This window comes from Castor canadensis, chromosome 4, assembly GCF_047511655.1.
Source record: "Castor canadensis chromosome 4, mCasCan1.hap1v2, whole genome shotgun sequence".
NCBI classification, from domain to species: domain Eukaryota; kingdom Metazoa; phylum Chordata; class Mammalia; order Rodentia; family Castoridae; genus Castor; species Castor canadensis.
Genome location: NC_133389.1, coordinates 48,131,979 through 48,146,194, shown reverse-complemented (window position 1 = coordinate 48,146,194; position 14,216 = coordinate 48,131,979). Strand labels below are relative to the sequence as shown.

Sequence of the window (14,216 nt, the reverse complement as noted above, 5' to 3'; positions counted from 1 at the left end):
GTTCTGATCCAATTTCACCTTTTCCCAAATCAATCCTCCAGATTTTCTCTTAGAAAACCAGAAGCCTGGGAAAGTCTAGTTCAGGCTTTTTCCGAAACACAGAAGTGGGGGCCAGGGGGACACCAAGGAGAGGACGACTGATGCAGCAGTTTCCAGGTGCAGGTTGCTCCTTGCACGTGACACGTTTTCAGCAGCCTGCCACTGCAGGCTGGCCAGTGTTGGGAAGATTCTAATACCCTCGGAGTGACGTCACGGGCGCGATTCCTCCCGCTGGCCAATCAGAGGGCGGGACTCCGGGGAAGCCCGGGGCGGGGCGGACGGGCGCCTGCGCGAGCTCTCCGCGTGGCTATATAAACATGGCTGGCGTGGCGGAGTAGGTCAGGAGTGCGGCGGGGGGCTTTGAGGCGCGGCGAGGGGCTTTGAGGCGCGGCGGGCCTGTACTTTTTGACCTTTCTGGCGGGGGAGACTCCGCGCGGTGAGGCTCGGAGGTGGGAACCGAAGTGACACCGTTGAGGGCGCCCGGGCCGGGCTGAGCGGCGCACGTGGGAGCGGCGCGCGCCGGGCGGGTGCGGAGGAAGGGCTGGGACGCGCGGGTCCTGCCCCCAGCCGGCGCCCTCCTCTGGCTTCTCCGCCGGTCCCCAGCGATGCTGTGGAGCCAGAAGCGCGCTGAAGCCGCCTGCCGCCCGCCACAGCTCGCGTGGCCTCTGCTCCCGGAACGGCGGCGCTCCGGCTGCCGCTGACACCGCGGGGAATGCCCGCGGGCCTCTCGGAGCCGGCCGGCGCCGCCCCGAGCGCCGTGATGGGCGCCCCGGGGACCGAGGCCATGGCCCCAGCCGGGGCGCTGCCGGTCCGGGTGGACAGCACCTCGGTGACCCTGGGCGCCGTGACCCAGGTGGAGTCCGTGGCGTCCCAGCCCCTGCGGTCCCCCCTGGGGACGCTAGTGACCAAAGTGGCTCCTGTCAGTGCCCTTCCTAAACTGAGCGGCGGGCCGCGGCTGCCGGCTCCTCAGATTGTCACCGTGAAAGCCCCGAACACCACGACCATCCAGTTGCCGGCTAGTGTGCAGCTTCCTCCAGGTATGTTGAGCCTCCATCAAGCATCAGCCTGCGGTGATACGTGTAATGTCGCAGCCCCGGGTTGCCTCTTCTTGCTGGTGGCTCTAAAATAAAGTAAAATAAAAAGTCCGAGCCAAGAGAACCTTCCATAATTTTGACTTTGCAGTGAGCGTCTTGGAAGCCACCATGGGCCAGAAATTTGGCTTTACGATTAATAGAACCCTTTGGTGTCATTAAAGCTTTCATATTCAAGGAAGTAATCGTTTCCCTTAAGGGACAGCACAGGTGGAGCAGCATGTTCAGAAGGGCCCTTGAGACACTGGCTCCTAGGGAGGGGACATAGAGGAGAAAGGGCCGGTTGATATTCCCACACGCTTAGATTATCATGCAAAAAAAGTGTCTTTGCCAAGCTATAATAAGTTTCCAGTTTTCTAGTAGCAGAAAGAATTCCTGTACAGTAACCAAGTGCCAGGGTTGACAAATACATCAGAGCCCCGTGGTTACATTGGAAGCTATGTGTGAGCACATCCTTAATGAGTCTTCTGACTGCTTTTCATCCTAGGGGCTATTACTGCAGAGGGCCATTTTTCATGGTTTACATGGAGTTTGCTTCGTGATAATGTATCGAGTGAAATTAGAGTGTTTCACCTTCTGTCTTTGCTCAACTGAAAGTCTCTTGGAATTTGTCTCCTATTAGTTTTACTGAGCAGAAAGTAGAACTTCTCCCTGCAGATAGGCCTAAAAACAATCCAAGCCAGGGGGACTTTTCCTAATCTTGATTTGGGTAGTAAAGAAGTGGAAGCATTGATTGAAAAGATTTCTTTGGAATCCCCTACCAAAAGGACGGAGAGCTTCTGTTTGTAACTAGTATTGTGTTTGGTTGTGAACATTATGGTCAGATTATGTTCCCACATTGAAGGAAACTTTGTTTCAGATTTATATGGTACACAAGGTACCTGAACTTGTTAGACTGCATGCAGCAAGGGAGTCGTATTTACCATTTCTAAATTGTCATCCTGCTTATGTTTTACATTGTTATGAGTGTGTTTGAATGAAATTGCTCCCTGATTTGTTAAAATATAAATTCCTATCTCATCATGGAAGTTTGTTTGAAACAGTCCAAAAAAAATTAAGATAGAAAAATTGTCACTGATAAATTGGAAAGAATCACTTGTTGAGGGCTTACCATGCTAGGAACTTTTAATATATTGTATTCTCTTATTCATTGGGCAAAATAGGCAGGTAGCACATGAGGAAAGAGGTTTCTAAGGGTAAATAATTTGCCTAATGCCTGGCAACTCCTTGGAGCCTGAGGGAACTTGAGTCTAGGACTAATTTCCTCTTTGTACAACAGTGCTTACCACCTGAGTGTGTGCAGTATGCCTCCTTGAGTATCAGTGCTGAATGGTGATTTAGAGAGTTTCAGAGCCTAAACTTTCATTTCATACATCAACAAAGCAAAAGAAACTTGCCTGCGTTAAATATCAAATTAAAGCCAAGGCTACCCATTTTTGTAGCATGACATTAAATTTTTTTGTACCATTGATCACAGAGAAACCCTCCAAAAGAGAGGAGATCCTTTGTCTTAAGAATTGTTATAGAGGTGGTTGGAAGGTGCTTAGCAGAGCTCCTTTGGGAACTAATGCTGGCAGAAGATCCGTAGTCGAAGACTGAAATTGAACAGTGAGTAACTTTTAGGTTATGAATCCTGATATTAATATTTGATTACTCAAGAACATATTTGTTCTTAATTTTCCAAGATAAGGAATACCTCTGGTATTTGATTTCTCTTTATTTCAGAGGTTTTTTTAATGATTAAAACTGTTTTTTAAAAATACACATATGCACTACAGGTTTTTCTGGGGAGCAGGGCCTGAAATAAAAAGGGGGGGGGTGTTGCATGGTAAGGAAATGAAAAGTTTTTTTTTTTTTTGTAGTATTGGGGCTTGAACTTGGCCTACACCTTGAGCTACTCACCACACTCCACCAGCCCTGTTTTGTGATTTATTATTTTTTTTCCCTAAATAGGGTCTTGCAAACTATTTGCTCTTGCTGGCTTTGAACCTGGATCCTCCTGAGTAGCTAGGATTATAGGTGTGAGCTACTGGCACCTTGTGAAAATGAAAGGTGTTAGAAATCTCTTCAATCTTTTCTGTTCACATAATGGGATTTTAGGCCTAACTGTGGCCCTTCCTGCTTTTGATATTCTGCACCTTGCCTACCACTAGAGAGTGGTGAGCAAAGATTACATTACTTCCTTTAGGTCATAAACTGATACATTCTGGATGACAGTCGTACTGTACTAGTTTGTGAAGTAGTTTAAGTCACATCTTTGTAAAATTCCTGATGCAGTCCCTCGACAAGGTTGTGGTTGTCTGTTTCCACTCTAGCTTTACCAAACGTATGCTACAAATGGGATAATTTAGGTCCACAGCTGGGCTTGGTGAAATGAGAGGCTGTTCTTCAGTGCTCACCAAAGCCCTGCACTGTTTCCACTTGAAAGCCTGGAGTCAGATTAACGTCAAAGGCATTATTTTTTCCTATCCCTCAGGAGAAAGTGTCCATAGTTCTATAGGTTGTCCTAGTATGTACACGCAGGATCACTCTATTGTCATCACTATAGTGTCGCATGCTTTTTTTTTTTCCTTCCCTTTTTGATTGTTAAGTCCCACAGAGGTGGCGGCTTTCCTGGACTGTTTGTCCAGGCTGGCCTCCAACCTTGATCCTGCTGATCTCAACCTTCCTAGTATCTAGGATTACGGACGTGAGCCACTGCCACCCAGCTCCCCAAAATATTTTGAGTGTATTTTTCATTCTCCTTTTTTTATTATTTTTGCATTATTTTTGAACTCAGGGACTTGGGCATGCTAAATAAACAATCTACCACAGAGCTACTTTCCCAGCCTTTGCTTATTTTATCTACTTGTTTAATGGTAATGTGACTTTTGTCATTTCTTTTTCTATTGATAAGATGTTTCATTCAATGTTCAGATGCCAAACGGACCTTACATTCTTGAGATAAATGTCACATGGTCCTCATGTATAATGCTTTTGATACATTGCTAGGCAGAGGCTCCACCACTTGAACCACTCTGCCAGTACTTTTTTGCAGTGGGTTTTTCTGGGTAAGATCTTGTGAACTATTTGTCTTGTCTGGCTTGGAACTGTGATCTTCTGTTTCTGCTTCCTGAGAAGCTAGGATTAAAGACATGGGCCACAGGGAACCAGAGTGTTGCTGGTACTTGCCTGAGAATTTTTGCATGTATGTTTATAAGGGGCTGTAGTTTTCTTGTGATATCCTCGGCTTTTTGGGGTGTTGGTCATCTTGACCTATGGAATGAATTGGGGCATAGTCTGTGTTGATTTTTGGAAAGAGTTTGTGAAGGATTAGCATTAATTTTTCTTCATTGTTATTGTTATTACTGCTTTTTGGGGAACTGGGGTTTGGACTCAGGACTTTGCACTTGCAAAGCAAGCATTGTCCGTTTGAGTCACCCTGCAGTTCATTTTTCTCTGGTTATTTTGGAGATTGGGTTTTGCAAACTATTTTCCTGGGCTGGCTTGAACCACAGGATTATAGGCATGAGCCACTGGTGTCTGGTTTAATTTTTCTTAAAGTGTTAGGTAGACTTGACCAGTGAAACTATGGGAACCTGGGCTTTTCTTTTTCTTTTTTTTGCAGTACTGGAGTTTGAACTCAGGGCCTACACCTTAAGTCACTCAACCAGCCTTTTTTGTGATGGGTTTTTTTGAGATAGGGTCTTGTGAACTATTTGCCTAGGCTGGCTTTGAACCGTGATCCTCCTGATCTCTGCCTCCTGAGTAGCTGGGATTACAGGCGTGAGCCACCATTGCTGGGCTGATCCTGTGCTTTTCTTAAGGATACTGTTTTGATTCAATATCTATTTGTTCACTGTCTATTCAGGTTGTCTCTTTCTTCATGAGTCAGTTTCAGTAGCTTGTGTATTTCTAGGAATTTGCCTGTTTCCCCTGATTTATCTAATTTATTGGCTTATAGTTGATCAGACTTTCCTTAGATTCCTTGTTTCTGTGTGGCTAGCAGAAATGTCCCTCTTTTTAAAAAATTGTTTTCCTCAATTCTGGGAATTGAATCCAGGCCTTTTGAATGGTAAGCAAGTGCTCCACTGAGCTACATCCCTAGCCCAATGCCCCCTCTTTCCTTCCTTATTTTAGTAGTTTTGGATTCTACTTTTCTTTTTTACTTAGTTGTTATTCTAAGTTTGTCAGTTTTGTAGATGTCTTCCAAGAACCAACTTTTGGTTTCACCATTTTTTTCTCAATTGTCTTTCTGTTCCTTATTTTATTTACCTTTACTGTAACCTTTATCATTTCTTCTGCTCGGTTTTTATGTTGCTTGCCTTAAGATGGAAGGTGTTACTGATTGGAGACATTTGTAGCTATCAATTTTCCTGTGAACACTGGTAGCAGGATCCCACAAATGTGCTAGGTAGTGCCTTCATTTTCACGCATCGCAAAGTATTTTCCATTTTCCTGTTGGTTATGTAGGAGTGTGCTGTCTAATAGCCACACATTGGTGCGTTCCTCCACTTGTTTTTCTGTTACTGATTTTTAATTTCATTCCACTCTAGTTGCAGACAATACTTTTTAATGATTTAAATACTTTTAAAGTTTATAAGTGGTCTTTTTTGGTGTGGTGACACTGAGGTTTGAACTGAGGGCTTCTTGCTTGCTAGGCAGACGCTCTATGACTTGAGCCACTCCACCAGTCCTTTTTTGTGTTGGTTATTTTCAAGGTAGGGAGTCTAGCTTTGAACCATGATCCTCCTGAACTCTGACTCCCAATAGCTAGAATTACTGGAGTGTGCCACCTGTGTCAGACTTAAATGTTCTGTCTTGGTTGTTCTGTTTGCACTTAAAAAGAATCCTGTTATTGGTGGTGAAGTATTCTATAGATGAGTAGTAGGTCTAATGTGTTTTAGGGCTTCGATTTATTTGTTGACCTTTTTAGTTTTATTTCATGGGGTGGAGATTGAATCCAGGGCTTTGCCCATGACAGGCAAATGGTCCACTGAGGTACGTTCCCTGCTGTGATCTGTCTAGTTCTGTCCTTGATTGAAAGTGGGATATTGAAGCCTACAAGTGTTGTTTTTAAATTATTTATGGTTCCCTTCACATCCATCAGTTTTTGCTTTATACATTTTAGGTTTTGTAGTTTGGTGCATATGTTTAAAATGTTACAGCTTTCTGATTTATTGGACCCTTTATCATTATAAAGCACCCTTTGTGTTTGTCATGACTTTTTTTTTTTGGTAGCACTGGGGCTTGAACTCATGACCTGTGCTTACAATGCAAGTGCTCCACCATTGAGAAGCACCCCCAACCATTTTTGCATTAGTTATTTTTTGGAAAGTATCTCATGTTTTGCCAAGGGCCAGTCTTGGACCACTATCCACCTACTTATGCCTTAGGTGTATCTGGTCTTAAGGTGTAAACCACAATGCCTAGCCTAGGCTGAGTTGGGTCTCACTTTTTTGTCTGCACTGGCCTTGAATGATGATCCTCCTGATCTCTGCCTTCCAAGTAGCTGGGATTACAGATGTGTATCACTATGCCTGGCTCTTCTTGTAGCATGTTTTATTTAAAGTCTGTTGTTTGCTATTAGTTTGCCTCTCCAGCTCTCTTAGGGTTGCTGTTGTGTGATGCTTTTTCTAACTACTTTCAACCAACCTTCCTTCCTTCATCCTTTTTTTGGCAGGGTCTTTTTTTTTTCTATTTTTTAATGGTACTGGGGCTTGTACTCAGGACCTTATGCATGCTAAACAGGTGCTCTTATCACTTGAGCCACTCTGCCGCTCCTGTTTTGTATTTGTTTTCTTTTTTTATTGTTGTGCTATGTGGGGATGCATTGTGCAATTACAAAAGTTCTTATAATATATCAAGTATATAGTATTAGAATTCATCTCTTCCCCCCCCTCCCTCCCTCCCCCCTTCCTGGAATAGTTTCAACAGGTCTTTTTTTCCATTTACATACATTTGTACACAGTATTTGCACCATATTCACCCTTCTTCACCATTTCCCCACCTCCTCCGCCTCCTACTGCTACCAGCTCTCCCAGGCAGGACTTGTTCCACCCTTCTGTTCTCTGATTTTGTATAAGAAAAACAAGAAAAAATGAAAAAGGACATTTTTGCCTGTTTAAGATAGCTACACAGAGAGTTTCCTTGTGGCATTTCCATGTATATATGTATTATAGCCCAATTTGGTTTATCTCCTCTATTTTTCTCCTTTCTACCTAGTCCCTTTCTTATGATGGTTTCAACCAGTTTAAAAATTCTGTATTCATTCTTATATAGAGAGTACATCAACCATCTTCACCTTAACTTCTTTTACCCTCCCCTTCTTATATGTGAACTCCCCTTAATGTGAGGTGTTTTTTATAGTATTTCTTATATTAGTATTAGGTCTATATTCCATAATATATATGACAGAAAACATGGGGTTTTTGGCCTTCTGAGTCTGGCTAACTTCACTTAAGATAATGTTCTCCATTTCCATCTATTTACATGCAAATGACAAAGTTTCATTCTATGGGGCTGAATAAAATTCCATTGTGTATAAATACCACATTTTCTTAATCCATTCATCAGTAGTGGGCATCTTGGCTGTTTCCAAAGCTTATCTATTGTGAATAATGCTGCAATAAACATGGGTATGCAGGTGCCTTTGTTGTAACCTGACTTACATTCCTTCTGGTATATCTCTAGGACTGGAGTTGCTAGATTATATAGCAGTTCTGATTTTAGTTTTTTGAGAAGCCTCCATACTGTTTTCCATAGTGGTTGTACTAGTTTACATTCCCACCAACAGTATATGAGGGTTCCTTTTCCCCCTACATCCTCGCCAACATTTGTTGTTGTTTGTGTATTGGGTTTTTTTGAGATAGGGTTTTGAGAGCTTTTTGCCTCATGCTGGTTTGGAACAGTGGTTCTCCTGATCTGCCTCCTGAGTAGCTTGGATTAGTGGCCTGAGCCACAGGTGCCTGGTGACACTGGACTTAATATTGATCAGCCTCTTCTTAATAGCTCCATTTTATTTGAGAATGCCCTTAGCTTTGAATTTCTTTACAGTATATTTGAAATAAAGTCAGTTACTTTGGGGAGCTATTTGGAGTAGGGGTCAGGACTTGGCATGTTTCTCTCTGAATTACATCTTTATTTTAGGGGCAGGTACTTGGTGGGCCTAGGTGGCACTCACCTCTCTCAGCATGGAACCTCTCTCTACTCTATGAGAGCTGGGGTTTGAGGCTCAAGTATGTTCAATGTGCATCCCTGAAGTAGAGCCTTCCTTTTGTTTTTTAAAGGAGTGGGGATGGGTGAAGAAGGGAGCCTCAAACTTCTAGGATGTACTGGTCATCTTCTGTATGATTCTGAGTGAGGAGAGATGAGAAATACTGGGGTTTGCTCTTCCCGGGGAGATACCATGACCTTTCGCTGTGAGCCTAGGGTAGAGAGAGCCTTGTGTTTGTGACCACACTACCTGGGGTAGAGTTTCTTTCATGCTGAGCTGAGAAGGGGTGGGAGTAGTGTTTAGATGCTACAGATTCTTCTATTCTTAATGAGTTTGGGTAGATCTTTAATAATTGTGTAGTCATTGTTTTGTTTGCCTTATGGAAATTTCCAAAGACTTTCAGTGGCTGTTTTTAAAAAGTAGTTTCCACCAGATATGCTTGTTTCTTGATGAATCAGTTTGTGGAACTCATCATGCTGCCATTCTGGAATTCCAGGTGTGAGTATTCTTGTTTGTGACTCCTGTTGACCCCGACAAGAATGTCTTTAGGTTAGAAATAATGTATTAAAGGGATGCAGATGGAAACCAATTTGGCAGCGGTGGAACACTGAGTTGTAGCGATCACCCCACCACCAAGTAAGACTGTAGCCTTCCCCTGGATGTACATCTCTCTAACACTTAGTACTACTATCGGGTTTCTTTTGGTGGGATGGGGTTTGAACTCAGGGCTTTTCGCTTGCAAAGCAAGTGCTCCATCACTTGAGCCACACCTGGTTCATTTTGCTCTGGTTATGTTGGAGATGAAGGTCTTTCAAACTTTTTGGCCTGTCTGGTCTCAAACCATGATCTTCCTGCTCAGCCTACCTAGTTGCTAGGATTACAGGTGTGAGCCATTAGAGCCCAGTGGTATTAGATTTCTTAATTTTTGCCTGTCTAGATAGATAGAAACTAATATTTCACTGTGGTCTTAATTAACATTCTCTGTCATCAGCATCCCTGCTTCCTGTGTATTCGAGACTTGCTCTGTGAATATTTCTGAAAAATATTTTTATCCCATTTTGTGTCATGTACATATATATATTTAAATATATAGCTTATATATGATACAAAATGGGATAAAATGTATATATATAAAATTCTATGTATATTATATATATTATATATGTGTGCATGTATATATATATGTATATATATGTATATATATATGTATACATACATACACACATATACTTTTGGTGGTACTGGGGTTTAAACTCGGGTCCACACATATGCTAGGCAGGCAGGATCTCTACCCCAATTGAGCCACTGTACTAGCCCCTTATATTTGTGTCTTATATTTTTATCTGAAGGTATCTTTTGTTAGTTGAAAAGGTTTTTGTTTTGTTTTGTTTTGTTTTTTGTGGGACTGGTGTTTGAACTCAGGACTCTGTGCTTGCAAAGCAGGCACTCTATACAGCTTGAATCAAGCCTCCAGCCCTGAAAGTCTTTTTGGTGTAATTAAATTTATCAGACTTATTTTAAGAAGTCCTTCCTGTTACAAGTTCAAAAGATAATTTTCCACATTTGGTAAAAGTTTAGAGTTTGGAGTCCTCATGATGTACTCAATTACCACTGCTGCATTAGAGAACAGTGCTTGTGTGCACAAGCCTGTGGCAGACCCGTACCATAACCTTGTTTATAATTCATCTGTGCTTTATTGAATAGCTTTGTTTATTGAACAGTCACTTCTTTACTCATGAGTCTGCAGAGCCTCTCAGGAGGATTTCACACAGGTTGACTATCTCTAACCTGAGATCTTGTACATTTTGAATGTCATGTCAGTGCTCAGTTGTTTTGGATTTTGGAACATACTGGATATTTTATTTTCTGCTAGAGATGTTCACCTGGCAAAGTCTATGCATATATTCCAAATTCCCCCAAACTCCCAAATCTAAAACACCTTTGGTCTGAAAGAAGTTTGAATTAGAGATGCTCAGTGTGTATGATAAATCCAAGTGAGTCTGTTTTGGGGTTTTCTATTTTGTTTGCATTTTTTTTTTCTGTACTGGGGTTTGAACTCAGGGCTTAGCATTTGTGAGGCAGGCATTCTTTTACTGCATGATCCCCACCTCCATCCCAGCTTGTGTAGTCATACGCTGTCATCACACTGTCTTAACTAATATAACCTCATAGTTTTGATATTAGGAAGGACAAGTATTTTGCCTTCTTCTGGAGTATCTTTTTTTTTTAGTACTCAGGGCCTCACACTTGCTAGGCAAGCACTACTGCTTGATCCATTCCACCAGTCCCCTTCTGGAGTATCTTGTCATATGCTTAGATTTTTATTTTTATTTTATCTTATTTTGGTATTTTGAGACAGGATCTCACTATATAGCCCAGGCTGGCCTTGAAGTCATTACCCTTCTATTAGTCTTCTTTCTTAGTGCAGGGATTACAGGCATTGCCACCATGCCAGGCTGTTTTTATAATATTTTAAGATAGCTTTGAATGAAAACATTTTACCATTTTATGTGTGATAATTAGTAAACATGGAGTTTATTATTTACTAAGCACTTATTTAGCATTTTCCATTGTTGGAATGGGAGAAGAAAATATGTGGTGATTATGGTTTATTTTTAAGCTTAGAAGTCAGATTTTTTTATTGTTTTTACATTTACTCATGTGTGTACATTGTTGTTTTTCTTTTAATATAGGAACAGTTTTGATCAAAAGTAATAGTGGTCAGTTGATGCTGGTGTCTCCTCAGCAAGCTGTAACAAGAGCCGACACCACAAACAACATAACTTCAAGGCCAGCAGTAGCAGTACATACTCAAACAGTCAAAATCTGTACAATGCCGGTAAGAGACCTTAATCTCCCTGCTTCCCAGCTACCATCTGCATATCCATATGTACGTGTTTCTCAGTAAATGTAATTTGAGATGATTTTGTTTAGCTTTTCCAATTAAGTGCCTTTCCTTGAATATGCTAATTCTATCAAGATTTTTGGTTTTGGCATTTGATAATTGCTAAAATAATGAATATTGAATCTTGTACTCAATAATTTTTGTGGTACTCAAAGAAATTAGCCAAGGGCAATTTGAATCTTGGAAGAAAATTACCATTGTGCTTCAATTTTAATTTGTAGTATAATAGTGAGACACCCATGTACACTATTTACTTTATTCCATACCTTATAGAAACTGAATAGCATAGAAATCTGCTATAATATTTCATTAATTTTGCACTGTTAGAAAATGATTTGTTTCATATACATGGTGATTTTTCTAAATAACTAGTGCTTATCCTGTGTGACAAAATTAAAAAATATTTTCGGGAGCATCTTTATTTAAATAGAAGACGGTAAATGTAGCTTAGCATGTTTTTGATGACTGACTCAGGCTCAGCAAAAGAAAGATGGCGTGTTTTTTGTGGGAATATTATTCCCTGCCCCTTTCTTGTTTGTTTTTGTGCTCTCCTAACTCTAGGAGTTAGAATTTGATTCTAGGTGCTCAACCTCAAGGAGTTACTTCTTCTGTCAATAATAGTTGCTCCTTCCTTTTCTCCTTGGATTTTTTTCTATGTGACAAGAACATAGTTTAGCAGATTTTTTATTTAATAATTAAATATTAGGACTGGAGGTGTGGCTCAAGCAGTAGAGTAATTTGCTTTGCAAGTATGAAGTCCTGAGTTCAAACACCAGTCCTACTAAAAAAAAATTTAAACATTAAATAAAAATTTATGTGGTTTCTCATGGATCACAGTCAAGTGGTTTTTTTTTTTTTTTTGGCAGTACTGAAGTTTAAACTCAGAGCTTGCTAAGCCACTTGAGCCACTCCACCAACCCTTTTTTTGTATTGGTTTTTTGTTGTGTGTGTGTGTGTGTGTGTGTGTGTGTGTGTGTGTGTGTGTGTGTGTGTATGTGTATGATATGTAGGGTCTTGAGTACTCTTTGCCCCGGTGGCTTTGACCCACAAACCTCCTGCTCTCGATCTTGTGAGTAGCTTTTATTATAGATGTGAGCCACTGGTGCCTGGCTACAGTAAAGTTTAAGATTTTAATGCTGAATGCTGTAGTACTTATTTAGTTGGAAGCTTCAGATAAATAGAAGGGTTTTTTATTGAATTAATTATCTATTTAAGAATAGGAAATGAGCGTGAACTGGCCAATTGATCAGTTCATTTTATACTATAGAATGTGCATCAAATCTATAAGGTTATAATGCCAGTTACAGCAAGTAAATTTGTTAGGGTAATGTGTTTTAATGTTCCCCATAGTGACTACTGACTTTTAAATGATTAATACCAATGACTGTGTTATCTTGTCCGTCCCTCCAAGAATTCTAGCTCACAGTTAGTCAAGAAAGTGGCAGTGGCACCTGTTAAAAAATTGGCACAGATAGGAACTACTGTGGCAACCACTGTTCCAAATCCTTCCTCAATACAAGTAAGTTGCACGTATATGTGGCCATATATGTACTAGTTGTTCTTTCATCTTAATTCTTTAGTTATTTCCTTCCAGATGTATAAGGTGTTCACTATGTGATATTGAAGAGCAACTCAATGCTATATGATGATACCTATCAATTTGTGAACTGTTGGAGGTATGGATAACAAGAAAACAAAGTGTGCATTCTTAGATGTATTTTAAGTTAATACAAAATATCTAGTTTGCCATGTAGCACAGTCTCTAAGAGCAAGTACTGAAACAGAATTTGGTGGATACTTATTAGGCATTAGGACCTGTGGAAGGGAAGGAGAGTGAGTGACTTTAGACTAGATACTGGCCTAATAAAGCCAGTATCTCCAGTTCTCTACTGGAGAACTTTACTGCATATAGGGTATGTTATGTTAGCATTGTCCCACTGTGGGCCAACGCAGTCAGCTGGCCCTTACTTCTCACTGGTGGATTAGTCCTGGATGTGGACTTTCCAGGGAAAGCTGTATTTTTGGGCAAGGTGATCTTTCTGTAGCTGAGGCAAAACTGATGGAGCTGACCACTGACCACTGTTCAGTAGTGTTCCCAATTGTATGGATTATGCAAATCTCTCCTTGCGATGGTTCATTGCAGTCTACTCCTTTCATCATTTGGATCTACTTCCTCACATATGTTGGAGACCAGTTGTTCTGGGTTTCTTCCTTGGGAAATAAAGAAGAGGAGGTTAATGGGATGAACTTTAGCCCTACTGTTGCAGTTGGTCTTGGGCTGCATCTCCCTCCTCCTTTGCCCACTTTTAGATTACCCTGATGCTCAGTGACCCACTGTGCTGGTCTTGGTAGTTACCTGGTCACATGAGGCATCCATATAGGTTTACTACACACTTGTGTTTGCATGTTTTATACAAGTTTAACAGAATATCAAGGACTGAGTAATTTATAGAACAGCAGTTTGTAATAATGAACAGAAGTCTGTTTGGCTCATCGTTGTAGACACTGGGGAGTCCAAGAACATGGCTCAGCTACTGGTGAGGTCCTCATCCCATGATAAAAGACATTACATGGCAACAGAGCACGGCAGGGAGGGAGAGGTGGAAAATAAAAGTGAAGAGAAGGGTGAGAGCCAAACCTATCCTTTCATCCAGAGCCCACTCCTGAGATCACTAGCCCCCATTCCATTAATGCTGTTAGTAGCATTGATCCATCGAAAATTGCAAAGCCCCATTCTCCTGCTAAGGGTCTCATGTCTTAATATTATCATAATGACAGTTACATTTCAACAAGAGTTTTGGAGGGGACATTCAAACCAAAGCAGCCCCCAATGTGTGATAGCAATCCCACCTGCTTCAGGTGATAGGAGTTGGGTACCACTCAAGGGAATATTTCTCTCTTTCCCCCTGTTCCTGGCACAAGGCCACCAAAGTGCCCATGTGTTACCTTTGTGTCTGTTCCCCTGGCAGAAATGTGCCCCTCTGTG

At 41.3% G+C, this 14,216-nt stretch overlaps 1 protein-coding gene across 4 annotated transcripts in view; it reads left to right on the top strand.

Annotated features, from left to right (window-relative positions):
• Positions 1-354: 354 nt before the first annotated feature.
• LOC109680301 (transcription initiation factor TFIID subunit 4B) overlaps positions 355-14,216 on the top strand; it is a 110,742-nt gene continuing 96,880 nt past the window's right edge. For 3 of the 4 annotated variants that reach the window (XM_074070115.1, XM_074070114.1, XM_074070116.1), the window contains exons 1-3: positions 355-1,076; positions 11,019-11,164; positions 12,642-12,749. In XM_074070115.1, coding sequence (XP_073926216.1) covers positions 752-1,076; positions 11,019-11,164; positions 12,642-12,749 — 579 coding nt within the window. In that variant the 5' untranslated portion in view covers positions 355-751. The remainder of the gene's footprint in view (positions 1,077-11,018; positions 11,165-12,641; positions 12,750-14,216) is intronic. The other variant, XM_074070117.1, reaches the window with a different exon arrangement.